This window comes from Rhinatrema bivittatum, chromosome 5 (genome assembly GCF_901001135.1).
Source record: "Rhinatrema bivittatum chromosome 5, aRhiBiv1.1, whole genome shotgun sequence".
Lineage (NCBI taxonomy): Eukaryota > Metazoa > Chordata > Amphibia > Gymnophiona > Rhinatrematidae > Rhinatrema > Rhinatrema bivittatum.
The window spans coordinates 177,397,677-177,414,217 of record NC_042619.1 but is presented as its reverse complement, the minus strand read 5'-3'; the positions used below and the strand labels follow the sequence as shown (position 1 = coordinate 177,414,217).

The 16,541-nt window shown below is 44.4% G+C and overlaps 1 protein-coding gene across 1 annotated transcript in view; it reads right to left on the bottom strand.

Moving 5' to 3' along the window:
* SCEL (sciellin) overlaps nt 1-16,541 on the bottom strand; it is a 241,197-nt gene that overhangs the window by 153,449 nt on the left and 71,207 nt on the right. Inside the window, exons 7-8 of the mRNA XM_029603190.1 lie at nt 14,891-14,956; nt 13,939-13,998 (exon numbers count right to left, since the gene is read on the bottom strand). Of these exons, the coding sequence (XP_029459050.1) occupies nt 13,939-13,998; nt 14,891-14,956 (126 nt within the window). The remainder of the gene's footprint in view (nt 1-13,938; nt 13,999-14,890; nt 14,957-16,541) is intronic.

Sequence of the window (16,541 nt, the reverse complement as noted above, 5' to 3'; positions counted from 1 at the left end):
TTTAATCTACCTTGAATTTTATTGACCTCATTGTTTTGCATTCTCTGTTAACCGTTAAGCTCTTTCTGCCTTACTCCTCCAGTTATTTACCCTCCCTGCCCCAGTTTCTTCCCACCTGTTCGATGTATTTTCTAACTTTTGTTTGATGTAAACCGATATAATGTTCACACGAATACCGGTATAGAAAAGCTGTTAAATAAATAAATAAACGATGTGACAACAGAGTGCTGGTGTCTGATAACTGCTTGGGGCCCATTGCAGGTGAGAGGCAGTGGATTACACTGGTTCAGCATACACTATTTTCTGATACCATCCCTAAAGACTCGATTACATTTGCTTGCTTGCGGGACATCCCTACGAAGTGGTGCACTCACCCAGCCCATTCGACCGGCCATGCAGCAGGACGATGCTGCTCCTCTCCTTCGTGGCAGGACGATAATGCTTCCCTCACCTCTCGGTACACCCCTAGGTGCATGTGCACTAGGCTTTGCCTAATTTAAAGGGCCCGTGGTGGAAAAATGCCTGTTGCGCCCATGGATGATGTTAGACACCTAGCTCTATAAAGGGCCTCTCCAGACACTCAATTACTGCCTCAACAATGGATCACCTGCATCCTTGCAGAAGTGTGTTGACAATTCCAGTGTTCCTGATCCTGAATGCCTGATCCTACATTCCAGTTCAAAGCTTGCCTGCCTTGTCTCTCCAAGCCCAACCTGCCTCATTCTCTTTGCCCTGTTGTCTTTGTCCTCCCAGTGTCTTCCTCAGATTGACTACCAAATTCAACCAGAGCCTGAACTCTGGCCATCCTTGCCAGGCATCTGCCACAGACCTCAGCTGAAATCTGATTGCTCTCACTTGCTGCCTGCCTCTGACTTCAGCCTGTGCCTCAACCATCTTCATCTGCCACCTGCCTCTGACCCTAGCCACGACCATGACTTACATATTTACCAACTTCCACAAGACTCACACCTAAGATCTGCTGGCCTCCAGAATCCGAGGGCTCAAGCTAAGGGGAAAAGGGCTGGTATAGGTGAAGCTCCACACCAGTCTCCAGCCAGCCTAGTCCTGCCAACTGTCGGGAAGATCTACAGGGCCTTTCCTGTAGCTTGAGCCAACCTCCCCACAGCATCAAGGGTCCACAATGCTTTCAGACTCTGAAAATTGTGCATTTGTTTATACTTCTTTTTGTTTTTCTTTGATTGTGGCTAATAATCAAATATAAGAACATAAGAACATAAGAAAATGCCATACTGGGTCAGACCAAGGGTCCATCAAGCCCAGCATCCTGTTTCCAACAGTGGCCAATCCAGGCCATAAGAACCTGGCAAGTACCCAAAAACTAAGTCTATTCCATGTTACCGTTGCTAATGGCAGTGGCTATTCTCTAAGTGAACTTAATAGCACGTAATGGATTTCTCCTCCAAGAACTTATCCAATCCTTTTTTAAACACAGCTATACTAACTGCACTAATTCGATATGTTCCATGTAAACCGCCTCCCCGGCGATAGTTATTTCTGTTAAATGTGAACCGGAGTGATATGTATTGTATACAGGAACTTCCGGTATATAAAAACCAAAAATAAATAAATAAATAAATAAATAAATCCTCTGGCAACAAATTCCAGAGTTTAATTGTGCGTTGAGTAAAAAAGAACTTTCTCCGATTAATTTTAAATGTGCCCCATGCTAACTTCATGGAGTGCCCCCTAGTCTTTCTACTATCCGAAAGAGTAAATAACCGATTCACATCTACCCGTTCTAGACCTCTCATGATTTTAAACACCTCTATCATATCCCCCCTCAGTCGTCTCTTCTCCAAGCTGTGTTGATATACCATCACAACGGTTCACAGCTAGGCACATAAAGCAATATCAATGTTGTGTAATACTTTCTATCAAAGTGCCAAAAGGTTTCGGTTACATAGTTTCAAAATAAAAGATTACTTGATAAATGACATTAATCTTGTCCATTTATACATGTAAGAGATTAATTTACATGTATAGTACTTTCACTGTATATTTTATCTAATATTAACTTTGAGGTGATAAAATAATAAAACACACACAATTTTTAATTATGGGCTGTGTTGATGTTCTGCTGCCTGTTTTAGTTATCCAATTCTTTGTTCTCTTTAGAAAATGTTTGTTTGAAAAGCCAGGTTTTCAAACTTTTTTTTAAAGTTTGAAATTTCTCAGTAATCTGATTTCGAGGGGCATGGTGTTCTATAGTATTGGTCCTGCTAAGGATAATGCCCACTCTCTAACTTGAGTCAGTCTTGCCGTTCTAACAGAAGGGACGGTTAGGAGGGCTTTATTTGCCGATCTAAGATTTCTCTGTGGAATTTTGCTGTCCAGTACTTCAGGCTCAAAGGGGAAAACCTTGCAAATGGCGTATCTAAAGTATTTGGCATCCAGGATGGATACTTCCTGTGGCACACACATCCCCCCCCCCCCCCCCCCCGATTCACTTCTCCATCTCCCCGCCCAGTGATCTCTGATTCCCCTCTCCTTCACTCAGGTTCTCTCTTGCACACACTTTCACACACCCCTGCACACAACTCCCTCTCTCACACACAAACATGCACCTTCACTCCCATATACACACACACAGACATTTTCTAACACACACATGGACACAAAGACATTCTCTCTCACTTCCTACCCCACTGCCCATCAGAAGCACAGCAGCAATTTCCTCCTTCAGCCCCCGCGACAGACGGGGACTCTTCATTTTTCTTGAGGCAGCATGGGGGCTGGTGTGGCTCTACTTCCTGCATCTGCGGTGGGGAGGGTGGGGAGTAGCGCTGTAGCTCTTCCTCCTGCTTCGGGCCATGACTGCATGACCTTTCCTTCTTCCTGCCCGTGCGGACCCACCACTTCCTCTTCCAGGCCTTCGGAGGCAGGAAAAGGAACAGGCTATGCAGTTGCTGGCTAAAGACCCGTGGCGCTCTAGGTGGCCGCCCAGTGCACCCACTGCTCACGGCCCGGAGGCCTAGCGCAAGCAAAATGGGCTCCACTCACGGCCGCCGACCTCCCAGCTGTCACCCAGAGGGGACCTCACCCCTGCACCCCTCCTTAGTACATCACTGGCAAATTGATACAACTTTGGCATTTCCCAGGAACAATCTGGAGGAAAACAGAAAGATTTTGCCAAAAGCCTCAGTTCTTGCTTTTCACAGCCTACGGAATAGTGCAGGGAAAAAAGGAGCTGATATTTCCCAGCATCTTTGCCTAGGGTTTTGGTTCCCAACAATACAGGTTAGGGGAAAAGATAAAGCTTTGGTCAGGTTCCTCACCTTATCCTTTCCAGACCCTTTTAACCATGCGGGAAGCCCTTGTAGCACGATATGCAGAAAGGCTCTCCCATCTTCAATGAAGGCACCACCCCAGATCTATCATTAAGGGCTTCTCTCAGACCCCCATGTCTTGGGTTCTTATTTCACCCTGGTAAGGGCAAACCTCCCAATTACATTAGTCTAATTCCAATTTCACTACTGCCTCTGTCTGGAGCAACCCTGTATTACTCAATCCCTTGGAGTCCAGTCCATCCATCTATGCAGGATTTCACCAGACTACACTCTGCACGTGTTCTGTAGAAGACATCACAATCAACAGAGGGTCACAATCTGTATAGGTATTGAAATCCCCCTTCTGTCTCTACCGGAACCTCAAGATTATTGTTCCTGGGCTTGGCACCAGATGAAGAGGCAATGGGTCCACTGTGCCTGAAACCTTTACTTCTTTTTGCTGTGGTCTGTGCAGCAGAACATGGCTTCTGAATTCCTTCTCAGTGCTGGGCCTGTCTTCAGACGTGCTCTTGCCACCTCTTCATACATTTTGAGCTCTGCCTATTTGAGCTACAGTATTTGTTTCTTTATTACATTTGTTTTTCTGTTTAGTTCATATGGGACAGGTCCTCTTTGAGCTTCTGTTCCTCTGTCCTTGGGATTCTAACAGTCTCCAGTTAGAATTCAAGAGGCTATGAATTATCCCAGGTAGATGGATTATGAACCTTTTTTACTTCTCTGCTCTCTATTCTTTTCCCTTTTCCCACAGAGATGTGTGCTAGAACTCCCTACATAGGAGGAGATGTGATCCACTCTCTGACAACCCTGGGTGTTCTCAGTGGAGCACAGGACTTGGTGAGAGAGGTAACAGTGGCGGGGCCGCTTGGCAATAGTGATCATAATATGATCAAATTTGATTTAATGACTGGAAAAGGAACAGTGTGCAAATCCAAGGCTCTCGTGCTAAACTTTCAAAAGGGAAACTTTGATAAAATGAGAAAAATTGTTAGAAAAAAACTGAAAGGAGCAGCTACAAAAGTAAAAAATGTCCAAGAGGCGTGGTCATTGTTAAAAAATACCATTCTAGAAGCACAGTCCAGATGTATTCCACACATTAAGAAAGGTGGAAAGAAGGCAAAACGATTACCGGCATTGTTAAAAGGGGAGGTGAAAGAAGCTATTTTAGCCAAAAGATCTTCATTCAAAAATTGGAAGAAGGATCCAACAGAAGAAAATAGGATAAAGCATAAACATTGGCAAGTTAAATGTAAGACATTGATAAGACAGGCTAAGAGAGAATTTGAAAAGAAGTTGGCTGTAGAGGCAAAAACTCACAGTAAAAACTTTTTTAAATATATCCGAAGCAGAAAGCCTGTGAGGGAGTCAATTGGACCGTTAGATGATTGAGGGGTTAAAGGGGCACTTAGAGAAGATAAGGCCATCGTGGAAAGATTAAATGATTTCTTTGCTTCGGTGTTTACTGAAGAGGATGTTGGGGAGGTACCCGTAATGGAGAAGGTTTTCATGGGTAATGATTCAGATGGACTGAATCAAATCACGGTGAACCTAGAAGATGTGGTAGGCCTGATTGACAAACTGAAGAGTAGTAAATCACCTGGACCGGATGGTATACACCCCAGAGTTCTGAAGGAACTAAAAAATGAAATTTCAGACCTATTAGTAAAAATTTGTAACTTATCATTAAAATCATCCATTGTACCTGAAGACTGGAGGATAGCAAATGTAACCCCAATATTTAAAAAGGGCTCCAGGGGCGATCCGGGAAACTACAGACCGGTTAGCCTGACTTCAGTGCCAGGAGAAATAGTGGAAAGTGTTCTAAACATCAAAATCACAGAACATATAGAAAGACATGGTTTAATGGAACAAAGTCAGCATGGCTTTACCCAGGGCAAGTCTTGCCTCACAAATCTGCTTCACTTTTTTGAAGGAGTTAATAAACATGTGGATAAAGGTGAACCGGTAGATATAGTATACTTGGATTTTCAGAAGGCGTTTGACAAAGTTCCTTATGAGAGGCTTCTAGGAAAAGTAAAAAGTCATGGGATAGGTGGCGATGTCCTTTCGTGGATTGCAAACTGGCTAAAAGACAGGAAACAGAGAGTAGGATTAAATGGGCAATTTTCTCAGTGGAAGGGAGTGGACAGTGGAGAGCCTCAGGGATCTGTATTGGGACCCTTACTGTTCAATATATTTATAAATGATCTGGAAAGAAATACGACGAGTGAGATAATCAAATTTGCAGATGACACAAAATTGTTCAGAGTAGTTAAATCACAAGCAGATTGTGATAAATTGCAGGAAGACCTTGTGAGACTGGAAAATTGGGCATCCAAATGGCAGATGAAATTTAATGTGGATAAGTGCAAGGTGATGCATATAGGGAAAAATAACCCATGCTATAATTACACGATGTTGGGTTCCATATTAGGTGCTTCAACCCAAGAAAGAGATCTAGGTGTCATAGTGGATAACACATTGAAATCGTCGGTTCAGTGTGCTGCGGCAGTCAAAAAAGCAAACAGAATGTTGGGAATTATTAGAAAAGGAATGATGAATAAAACGGAAAATGTCATAATGCCTCTGTATCGCTCCATGGTGAGACCGCACCTTGAATACTGTGTACAATTCTGGTCGCCGCATCTCAAAAAAGATATAATTGCGATGGAGAAGGTACAGAGAAGGGCTACCAAAATGATAAGGGGAATGGAACAACTCCCCTATGAGGAAAGACTAAAGAGGTTAGGACTTTTCAGCTTGGAGAAGAGACGACTGAGGGGGGATATGATAGAGGTGTTTAAAATCATGAGAGGTCTAGAACGGGTAGATGTGAATCGGTTATTTACTCTTTCGGATAGTAGAAAGAGTAGGGGACACTCCATGAAGTTAGCATGGGGCACATTTAAAACTAATCGGAGAAAGTTCTTTTTTACTCAACGCACAATTAAACTCTGGAATTTGTTGCCAGAGAATGTGGTTCGTGCAGTTAGTATAGCTGTGTTTAAAAAAGGATTGGATAAGTTCTTGGAGGAGAAGTCCATTACCTGCTATTAAGTTCACTTAGGGGCGGATTTTCAGAGCCCTGCTCGCCTAAATCCGCCCAAAACCGGGCGGATTTAGGCGAGCAGGGCCCTGCGTGCCAGTGAGCCTATTTTACATAGGCCTACCGGCGCGCGCAGAGCCCCGGGACTCGCGTAAGTCCCGGGGTTCTCCGAGGGGGGCGTGTCGGGGGCGGGCCCGGTCGTCACGGCGTTTCGGGGGCGTGTCGGCAGTGTTTTGGGGGCGGGTACGGGGGCATGGCTATGGCCCGGGGCAGTCCGGGGGCATGGCCGCGCCCTCCGTACCCACCCCCAGGTCGCGGCCCGGCGCACAGAAGGCCCGCTCGCGCGCAGGGATTTACTTCTCCCTCCGGGAGGCGTAAATCCCCGGAGAAAGGTAAGGGGGGGTGTAGACAGGGCCGGGCGGGTGGGTTAGGTAGAGGAAGGGAGGGGAAGGTGAGGGGAGGGCGTTAGAGGATTCCCTCCAAGGCCGCTCCGATTTCGGAGCGGCCTTGGAGGGAACGGGGGTAGGCTGCGCGGCTCGGCGCACGCCGGCTATACAAAATTGATAGCCTTGCGCGCGCCGATCCAGGTTTTTAGCAGATACTCGCGGCTCCGCGCGTATCTACTAAAATCCAGCGTACTTTTGTTTGCGCCTGGAGCGCAAACAAAAGTAGGCCTATTCGCGGAGTATGAAAATCCGCCCCTTAGAGAATAGCCACTGCTATTAGCAATGGTTACATGGAATAGACTTAGTTTTTGGGTACTTGCCAGGTTCTTATGGCCTGGATTGGCCACTGTTGGAAACAGGATGCTGGGCTTGATGGACCCTTGGTCTGACCCAGTATGGCATTTTCTTATGTTCTTATGTTCTTATGTCCTTTATAGGCCTCTGAGGCATTTTCTGTTATATCTCCCAACTTTTATCTTAGTTACTGAATTCCTGTTCAGAATTTGCCACTTCATCATCAACTAAAATCTTAACATTTTGCAGTTAAAACTGTTATGGAGCAGCCCAGTTTCTATTCATCTTCTGGGCCACATGGTCTTTCTGCAGAGCAGATCCTGTAAGCAGCTGGTTCCATTCCTTTAGGATCATGTTTAGTAGTGCATATCTGTGGTATTTGTGCTCGCTGGCACAGGATGCCAGTCCCAGATTTTGTTTTGTTATTTTTCTTTGTTTTGGTGTTTTGCTCAACTAGTTTCCTCCCGCATCTTTGAACTTCCAGCTCAGTCAGAACCATGGCTGGGATCTGGCACCATGAACCTTCATTTGAAACTTCCCAGAGATTCCTCTCCTACCTCCTGTCCTCCTGTCATTACAGTAACGGTCCTGGGCCAGGAACCCTGCCATCATGGGCTCTTACTACGGCCACTAGGTGTCACCCTCAAGCAATAACAATGGCTCCCTCCCCACTAGGGGCTGTGAATACTTCATCCTCAACCCCAGCCAACCTGGGGAACAGAAAATCCATTTCAGAGATGGAACCGTGAATTTGCCACTTGGGCCACCGAGCCAGCCCCTAGTCTTTCTATTATAACTAAACCTACATCTTTCCAATTCAAAAGGCAATAGTACTACCAACAACAACAAATACATGGGAGCTTCATTAAATAAATATTTGTGTCCTTGGTGACACGATGTGTTTTTCCTCCATGTTATCAAACCATCTCACATTAAGAAATTATGAACAAGAATAAGCTACCTTAAAGTCTTTCATGTCCTTTGCTACTGGAACCTTTATCCTGTCTTCTAGAATGTTTTTATTTTTATCTGCTTCTTATGTGCTTGACCTCCCTAGTCTACCCTGATCCTATATGGATTTTAGGATCAGTCTTGTTTTGCATTTACTCAGGCTGATGCCATAAATTATGCACAAAAAACGTGCATCCAAACTGGGCGCCCGTTTTTTACCGCGCTCACACTCACCTCTCCTGGGTGCTCGATGCAATAGGAAAATGATTCCCTGTACTACGGAGGACACGCTAGGGATAGATTGTGCGTCCGTAGCCCGTCCATGGCGTTGGATGACCAGGAGACGTGGATGTGCACGGGTTAGGAAAACGGACGCTCATAAATTGAGTGTCTGTTTTCCTAACCTGACCGCTATCAAGACTTTTTTTTTCTTTTTGCTGCTGCAGTATTTTCTGCTTTTCTGTGCAGGTTTTGGGGCCTCAAGACTTAACCCCAGCTCTCAGGCTGGCATTAATTTTTGAGGGTCAAAATGAGTGCATAGAGTGCACAGTTATTTTTTACATTGGGGGTACTAGCTAATAGCCTCATCAACATGGCATTTATATGTGATGAGCGCTATTAGCTACGCGCTGGTTTGGACACGCGTTTTGGACGCGCTTATCCCCTTATTGTATCAGGGGTTATGGATGCGCATCCAAAATGCATGGCCAACTGCAGGTTACCTGTGCATTATCCTGAGAGCACAATATTGCATGGGCCTTACTGTGTGTTTGTTTGAGTTTTAGTCTACTTTTCATCCACTCTGTTTTAAAAAAATTGTACTTGCTTGTTTATTTTATGCCTAATTTTTTCCAATGCTTTGCTGATTGCTTTCACTTATGTACTATTATCTTCTCCTGGTATTATAAGGCACACTGTCCAAGGCAACAATGTAAATGCAAATTTCAAGTCCAATAAGCAATAGGCACCCATAGGCAAGTACAGCTATCTGATTAAGTAGAATGGAGATGCTAGATATGGTAATATACCATGGGAAAAGTCATCAAATTGGATAATTGGAACAATAACTAATTTATTTCTAGAACTACAACATGCATGCCCAAGGCTACAAAAATATCCAACTTTGCCCAGTCTGTTTAACATATTATTGAAAAATATTTTTTCTCAAACTTTAACGAAGAGCACTTAGATATTTCACTGTAAATGATCAAAAGCTTCCTTTGACTTTAAAGTAAGTGGAGATTTAACTAAGTATTCTGGATAATCTAGCAATACTCTGCCAATGTCCGATTTATCCAATTGCCATGTTGTTTATTTATTTATTTATTTATTTATTTATTTTATTTTATATACCGGCAACCGTTTGCACATCGTGCCGGTTTACAAGTAACTTATAAACAAGGAATATATAGGCGAGGCCTTTACAAAGAACAATATGTAACACAGTAACAAAGCAGATAACTAAAAAACTTGGGGAAGGAGGGATAGAGACAAGAGGGGGGGGTGGGGGAGGGTGAGAACAGATACATAAGGATAAGATATATACATGGATTTGAGGAGCAGGCCCAACTAAGGGCCTCATTTTCCAATATTGCAGTGGTAACGCATGTGGGGGGTAACGCATGTGGGGGTGTGTCCTATGCAAATAAGGCATTTTTCGTGCAGTGGGGAAACATCGCCGCACGCGATGTTTTCGCCATTCGCGGAACTGGAGTCGCAAATCGCGAAAACATCGTGCACCGCAATAAAACAACCAATGAATCATCGCAGTACACGAAAGTGTCCAGCCAGGAGTATCGAAGGCTCTCTCTCTCTCTCTCTCTCTCTCTCTCTCTCTCCCGAAACGGGCTGTCTGGGAATATCGTGGACCGCGATACTCCTTTACCGGCCTGTAGCGCACAACGTATCGCGAATGAAAGGGTTGTAGCTATTGGCTGCAACCCTTTCATTCGCGATACGTTGTGCGCTACAGGCTAACGCAGCTATTGGCTGCGTTAGGAGCCGCGCTACCACTGCGGCCGTTTCGCCGCACTCCGCCCCAACTCCACCCCCTGAATACTAAATTAAGAATTGCATTCGCAAATCGCGTTAACGGCTGTTAGCGCGATTTGCGAATTTATCTCCTGCGGTAACTCCTTAGAAAATGACCCCCTAAGGTTGTTAAATGCTGAGACTTTAGAAGTTACTGTATTCAGATACACAGGTAGATTTTAAATCGGTCACACACGTAAGCCTCGGTACCCGATTGAATGCCGGGGCCTGTAAAGGGGGCGGGAAGGGGCGGAGCAGGGCGGGGCTGGAGGTGGCCAGTGCCGCTGTACTGGGGCAGGGAATCCTGGCGCACGCAAGTTGCTACTTCTCTGTTGGAGCAGTAGCAACAAAATAAGAAAAAAAAGGTAAGGGAAAGGGTTTAGGGGGTGGGGAGGAGAGGAGAGGGGAAGGGGAAGGGAGGTTAGGATAGGGGGTAGGGAACTGGGGAAGGCCACGATGCGTCGCTGTGTGAAACTTGCAGAATTCCCCCCCCCCCCTTGTGTGCGCTGCGTGCACGGATTACAAAATCCAGCGTGCGCAAGTTATAAAATCGGTGCGTATGTATTAAAATCTATCCCATAATGTACTTGTATCCCCCACACACGGTTATCCAATTGGATTTTGCTACATTTCAGATTATTCTCTACGAACACTGGAAGAAAAATTTCGAAAGCTGATTTCTGTGGGTAAAACACTTTTTATCCCCGTAAAGCGACTGTTTGCAAATTGCGCGCCAGGTAAAATACATACCACACTTGTTCTACAATACTCATTGTTTTACCAACAGCATGGTAAAGTAGGTATAATAGTAATATTGCCACAGGCATAATCAAAGCAAAACTATGGGCATAATTTTGCTTTGACTATTGCAGTAAAGCCTGTGAGTATGAAATACCCGCAGTATTTACACCAGTGCAAGCAGTCTGATTATTGTGGCCAATGTTTGCATATTGACACCACTTGTATATTATCCAAGGGGATCTGGTACTTCTAGAAATACAGTTCTTGTGCAAATTATCCTGTTTAATGACATTTCCTGTAGCATATATATATATACATACATGTACACTTAATGCTACTGATAAAGGAGCCTTTTTGCCACGCTGTAGTAAGGCAAATAATGTGTTAACTTGCCGGTCACGCTATCAAGCCATTTTGCATATTGTCTGCCTTACCACAAATAAAACTGTGGTAAAACTCGAATTAAAATATAATGAGCTGGATCACATGCATATACCTGGAAAAACAGCTAATTATTATGCAAATGGAGTCACACAGCTCATGAAAAAGCCTTGCAAGCTGTGCTACTTCTGAAAGTTAACTATACCTCAAGAAACGTAGCTAACTCTCCAGTGAGAGTATTGGCAGGCTGACGCACCCACTAACGCTCTCTGACCACCCTGGGTGCTAGATATAAAGGGACATGTAGCCCTGTAGAAATACATTCTCCTCCCCAAAATCAGATTTATTAAATTAAAAAGAACCCTGGTCTGCTGCTTTCCTTCCTTCACAAAAATCGCCCAATATAACCCAAATAACTGGGGAAACATAAAATAAACAGCGCAAACAACAACTTTCCTAGTCAGTAGTTTCTAAAAGCCCATAAAGGAATATAGAAAGCCTTTATATGTATGTAGGACCACTATATAGATCAGCCTCAATATAATGTATTACAGGCTGCAACCAACCTTAAGGGTCCACATTAATATTTTGTGGTACTTAATATTATTATTTTGAATTTTCTTATATTGCAAATAAAATCAAATAACCAGCGTCTTTAAAAAAATATGTGAGTAACGTCCCAAATGAATCAACTTATCTTAAAAAGTAATGGTGATCCCACAGAGCCAAGTGAATCAACTTTCAAATTTATTAGAAGGACCATTGCAAGAAGACCACTACAGCGCTTATTCTCAATATATGTGGGACTACAAAAAGGATTAATGAACAAACCCCCCCCCCCCCCCATGCAGGATTAACGAAACACAGCACTGTGTCAAGGCTCTGTGGGATCTGTGGGATCAACGTTACTTTTTAAGATAAGTTGATTCATTTTCATAATGAGGCTGGTAATAGCTGAAGGCTCCTTAAACCAGTATAGAAAAGCAGAAAAAACTGCTTTTTTGTACTGCCTCCTACTTAATATTGTTACGATAAGTAGGAGAAAAAATTAAAGTAATTTGACAAAAAAAAAAAAAGGCTAGCAGTCGGGTGCAGGAAATGGATGATCAATTGAGAAGCGTCCATTTCCTGAACCCTTGGCTGTGTGGCGTTTAGGGAAACTGACGCCGATAAACTGGGCGTCGGTTTTCCTAACCGGCGGACAGCTGACGCACTTCGGGGGGGGGGGGGGCGCCTGGGGGCACGATAAAAAAGCGGGTGCTGACTATTCAGCGCCCACATTCTGCACCAAAGTATTGCATTGGCTCTTAGGGTTTCTAATAGACAGAGGGAGCTCTAATGGCAAGCATGTAGGGCATCTTATAGCTGAAGGGGTAAGAAATCTGCCACAGCTGCCTAGGGGAAGGCAAAACCTTGAACAACAAGAGACGGAGATCTGATGGGGAAGGTAGGCTGCTGAGCTCTGGCAAGGAACAATCCGGATTCAGGATAGCTACTGCAGGGAGCTGTGCCACTGACTGAGAGAGACACGGCTTGAGGTTATTGAGAAACTGCTGCTGGAATTCAGGGGGCCTTTTAAGCAAAGCAGCAGCAGCAGTCTTTCAGCAGAGCTGGGTGGGGAGTTGGAAGAACTTGCCCAAATGCAGGAGCAGTGGTGCTAGGGCAGTTGCTAAAGTACACGGAAGCTGTGAGATTGGGTTTCCCAAACCTGTCCTGGGGACCCCAGTCGGGTTTTCAGGATATCCACAATGAACATGCATGAGAGAAATGTGCATAATCTGAGTCTCCTTGGTATGCAAATGTATCTCATGCATATTCGTTGTGGTCGTCCTGTAAGCCCAACTGGCTTGGAGTCCCAAGGACAAGTTTGGGAAGCCCTGCTGTAAAAGGCATTGTGGGGAAGTAAGCTTTAGGGAGAGCAGGAGGGGCTGGTACTGGCTTACTGAGGAGTGAACACAGTGTCTCAACAAAAGCTGGAAATGTAAAACAATCCTTGGCACTTAGAATAAAGCAACTTTTCATTGCAAACAGCTGTTTGTGGGCCTGTATCCAGGAGAATGCAGCAGGTTGTGCAGCGCCGAGGCCACAACTTCTGACACTATCACATGCAGGGCAGAAGCGGCCAGGGGTCAACCGGCACCTTTACATTTTTACCATCAGGGGGCAAAAGCAATAGGGGCATCGCTCCTGCCCCTGGGAACCCTGGAACTTCACTTTAGGTAGGGGGGGGTGAAGGCACTGGGGGAGGGGACCCAAAGGGGCCTAATTTTAAGGAAACTTGCATGGGTTGAGGTTTAGGATGGGATGGGGCTTGAATCTGGTTCTGGGAATAGCTGGGGATATATTGGGGGGGCGGTCAGGATAGCAACAAACCAGAGGGTTTTTAAATGTAATAAATTCGTTCGCAGTTGGCAGATGTTGAAGCCACATTGCTATGGCTGGGAACACAGGAGTTTCCCCAAAAAGATAACGTGAGAAAATTCTCACAGGATTTACTAAACTGCAGTACTCGAGTTTTGCAGGTTAGAAACTCCTGCTGGAATTTTTTCACAGTAAAACAGTGCAGAAATACTGTTTTACCACTGCTTAGTAGCTCCAAAGTGAGGAGCTGAATAATGTAACTGAAAAATACACATTTTCTATTCAATGCTCATATTATCCACATGTCTAGCATTACCTATAAACAAATACATACAAATTATTCTAAACCTATGGCTATATGGAGAGTGGCATGTGCACATACTTGTTTGGTCCTGAAACAGGGAGTCCTAGTCCCACTGGCGTTTTATCTGAAGAAAATGATCTGAAGAGGAAAAAAGAATAGTAAAGAAAAGCACGGAACATTTACATAACTCGTAAACATGTGTTCTTTGCACTCTGAATGGCTGCACTATTTAAAATGCAAAGGAAACTGCGGGAAAACTAAAAAGCAGCGTGAATTAGAAAGGCCTCTTTTAGTAAACATTCCCAGCCGCTATCTGCAGGCTTTGTGCAGCATAAACCGACCGATCTTCGGCCAGTATAAGGGAGAGAATGGAGAAGGCTATGTCCTTCACTGCTTTTTCCCTGAATGCAGTCTCCCCAGCCCTTCTAGGCAAAACAATAGCAAGCTTAATGCCTAAGCGGCATGGGCTCTGGGCAGAGATGGTTCCCCTTTGCCTTCCACCTGGTTGCAGCCCTGAAAGCCAGGGGAAGATCAGAACATTGAAGGGAGCTGGTCTAAACCGTAAGGGTGGGAGGCAAAAGAGGAAGCTGCTGAGCAGGGGGAATCTGCAGTAGGAGGAGGAAGAGTGGGAGGATACGTCAGGAGGCAGAGAAAGGGGGGGGAGGGAGGGGGGAGTATCACTGGTTTGGAAAATTAGTTTGCCCTTTATCTGTAGCCTGCAAAAGCTTGAGAATTACAGCCTGGGCAATCGAGTGATATCCACAGTCACCCAGCCTCATTGAAAGGACACTAAGTGCTAAAGCATTCTATCACAAGAGGAGGTATAGAGGGGTGAATGTGATCCTGTCTAGCATCATCCGTAAGCTCCTCAATTAGCAGTAGGGTCCTCTGGAGGTAGGAGCTCCCGGGGCACTGTCCCCTTCTCATATTTCCTTCCATTTCCCTGCTTTTTTTTCCTTCACACAGTATTTTCAGGGATTAGATTCCTTCTATTAAAATAGACATTTTCATCTTAGAGAACGGATCCTACCCTGAGCTTAGTCTGTCCAGGGTTGTAGCCTTTCTTCCTTTATCAGCCCCAAGTTTGCTTGGAATCCTGTAAAAAAAAAAAAAATCATGTTCAAGATAATTTAAAATGGCAAAGAACTGTGAAAAGTCAGAAACATCTACCAGCTTCATAATGAGGAAGTAGGCAGCCTATCCCATTCTATAAGAGAACATAAAGGAGGCAATTTTCAGTAGCTTGCATTGTGGCAAGCCACACTCGCATTGCAGTGCGCATTGGGTTCGGAGCTAAACTTTCACAGGGACACAGCCTGGATAATTTCCCTTTAAAAACTGCCTATGAGGTCCACATGTACGAATTGACTGTGCACCTGCTATTAAACCCCATTTGTTTAGGCAAGCTTTCCTGTAGACAGTATGATGTCGTCAGACGCAGGGCCGTAAATTATTTTTTTTATACATAGTATCTGTCCTGTTTGGAGGAAACTCTTGTCTTTTTGTTTTGTTTTCGCTTATGCATGTTATGCTGTACGTCGCCTAGAGCCTTGGCGGGATATACATTTTATAAATAAATAGATTTTCTGCAAGCGATTAATCAAGGAGGGTTAAACAGCGCATGCAGCTTTGACAATGAAGTCTACGCTTTGTTGGTAGATCTGGAGCAGCTCTTTTGAATCCTGCTAGACGCCCACGTGCTGCGAAAACCTTTGCTTATTGTTTAGCTGCTATGAGGTGAAACAGTTTCCAGCCATCCTCCTCACCATTTATCTATTCCATGCTGTCTCAATGAGTGAGCTCAAAGCAAATTACAAAACAACTTACATACGACATTAGGTCAGGCTAGGGATTACAAGAGTGAAGGAGGAACAGAACACAAAGTTAACATTAGTTTAAAAGCAGACAAGCAGTGTACATTGGAATGGAGAGCCAGAGCTACATTCATGGGCTGAAAACCTCAAGAAACAACCAGGTTTTCGGGGCAATCTACCCACATAAAGACCTATTCATTCGGCAGGGTAAATAAACATCTTTGATGATTGTCCTCAAACTGAAAGCTGTCAGACCCATGCATGCAGAGTATGTGCTGCATGCACTTTTAGAGTAAAGTCAGCTGACCTCCTTTGGGCGTCTAAGACCAGCGTTTTAACTGGAAAGTGCTACTGTGTTCACTTGTTGAACAGGTAAACCTGAAATCCAGTCCAATGCATTTTGGAAACGAATTGCTCTTTCCATAGACAAGTCAGCATTTCTGCAATCGATCCCAATCATATTACCATAGAATTCTTCACTTTAACAACTTGCAACGGCAGCAAGGTTCAGTAAACTACTCAGAAAGCTTGTTAGAAGCAAAGCACTTCTCTCTGTCCTATCAGGAGGATAATGTTTTTGTGAGATGCTTTCCAGTGATCAATATGGCTGGAAATTGCACTAGTACTATGCCCAACATTTTTGTGGAATCAGTTCTGGGCCCCAGGGAACTGCATCATCTTACAAGATCAGGCAAGTTGTATATATTATTTATTTCATTCAACCATTACGTTTACATTAGGGAACTCTGGTCTGTGCAGCTTATTTTTTAGTTCTTCATGGTTCCCTGGGCTTTTTGCAACCCTTTCTAGTGAAACCATAGTGAGGATAAATCATAATTCTGCCACTTTGCCTTGTGCCAGAAGTTG